General features: G+C 40.6%; 1 protein-coding gene across 1 annotated transcript in view; it reads right to left on the reverse strand.

Moving 5' to 3' along the window:
- LOC108681819 (transmembrane protein KIAA1109) overlaps positions 1–750 on the reverse strand; it is a 55,349-nt gene extending 54,599 nt beyond the window's left edge. The window contains 3 exon segments of the mRNA XM_047882487.1: positions 17–160; positions 380–524; positions 739–750. Coding sequence (XP_047738443.1) covers positions 17–160; positions 380–524; positions 739–750 — 301 coding nt within the window.
- Between the last annotated feature and the right edge of the window lie 895 nt (positions 751–1,645).

Below are 1,645 nucleotides of genomic sequence, written 5' to 3' on the forward strand. Positions count from 1 at the left end.
CAGTAGCACCACTCACCATCACCAAGACTCCTCTGTACATATGGCAGCCAGTAGCGGAACCTAAGCAGCCCGTCCACGACCCTGATGCTGTAGTCCTCCGTCACGTACTCCAGCTCCCGGAACATCACTTTGCCCGTCACCAGCGACAGTGAAAACGATCCTGCACAACCAAATTTGAATCACTAATTAGTTCTAAATTGTAGATACATGTGAGGACAAATTTTTCACAAATCCATATTAAAAAGATTTAATTATACATATATAACTAAATGCTTTAGTTTTATGCTTAGTCTTAATCTTTACACTCAACATTAGAAAATTTGTAATTCATCCACAACACCAGAAGAATATTATCGGGAACCCGCCCCCTGCCACTCACCCACAGACACGTGGTGTCGCCGCACAAACCGACGCAGCAGAGCAGTGAGCAGGGCACCCTGCAGCCGTGAGTTGTAGAGTGTGAGGTACACGGTCCAGCATACGGCCAGCAGAACGGCCAGGGTCAGGTAGCCGTATAAGGGGTGCTGAAATTAACGGGTAATACAGAGTGTGAGGTACACGGTCCAGCATACGGCCAGCAGAATGGCCAGGGTCAGGTAGCCGTATAAGGGGTGCTGAAATTAACGGGTAATACAGAGTGTGAGGTACACGGTCCAGCATACGGCCAGTAAAACGGCCAGAGTCAGGTAGCCGTATAAGGGGTGCTGAAATTAACGTGTAATACAGAGTGTGAGGTACACGGTCCAGCATACGGCCAGGGTCAGGTAGCCGTATAAGGGGTGCTGAAATTAACAGGTAATAGTATAGAGGTAATAATACAGAGGTCACCTTATATGAATAAAAAATGGAGTTTAATTTTGCCCTTCTGTCTGTAAGGTCATGTTAGGATAATAAATCAAACATGGAACATTCCTTAAATACTTTATATACCTATTCCATTTATTTAGGAAAATTTAAAACTCATAACAATTAATGCTTACATAAGGTTCACTTGTCACTTATTTCAATGTACGTAAATGACATATAAAGTAGTGAAGACTGAAGGGCACTGACTATTTCATTATATAATAATGAAACCTATTTGAAAACAAAACTAATTCTTACATTTACAAAATTGTCTGCCAAATCCTTCAAGTTGAACTTTGATTCATTCAACGCCGGCATGATGGTGGGTGTGGTGAGGAGGGATGACATTGTTGAAGACAACACAGCTGGCAAATGTGTAGATGGTGCAGAAACTGAAGACAGTGATGCAGGAGTTGTCCCCACATGCAGTGTTGGAAAGATGTCACCATCATCTCCCTCCATTTTGATAACAAACTAATTCTACACACTATCAAAGATACCTTGTCAGGTTAAATGTCTACATCCCTAAAATATCTGAAACACAAGTCATGAGCCTAAATTGTTCAAGAAAAAATAATAAATTACACTGGACATGCAGATGGCAATGCAAAGTCAAATTTAATTATATATATTTATGACCATTTCAGATTAAAGTTTACTTAACTATTTATAACCTGTCTTTAGGATACATTTGTAATCAAAACAGTCAAAATGGCAGACATCAAATCTTGAGTTGCAATGCAGGATCTACATCTACTTTCCATTTGAAATTCAGAAGTGGCAGGAAAGTCTAGTCATG

This window comes from Hyalella azteca, unplaced genomic scaffold (genome assembly GCF_000764305.2).
Source record: "Hyalella azteca isolate HAZT.00-mixed unplaced genomic scaffold, Hazt_2.0.2 contig10570, whole genome shotgun sequence".
Classification (NCBI taxonomy): domain Eukaryota; kingdom Metazoa; phylum Arthropoda; class Malacostraca; order Amphipoda; family Hyalellidae; genus Hyalella; species Hyalella azteca.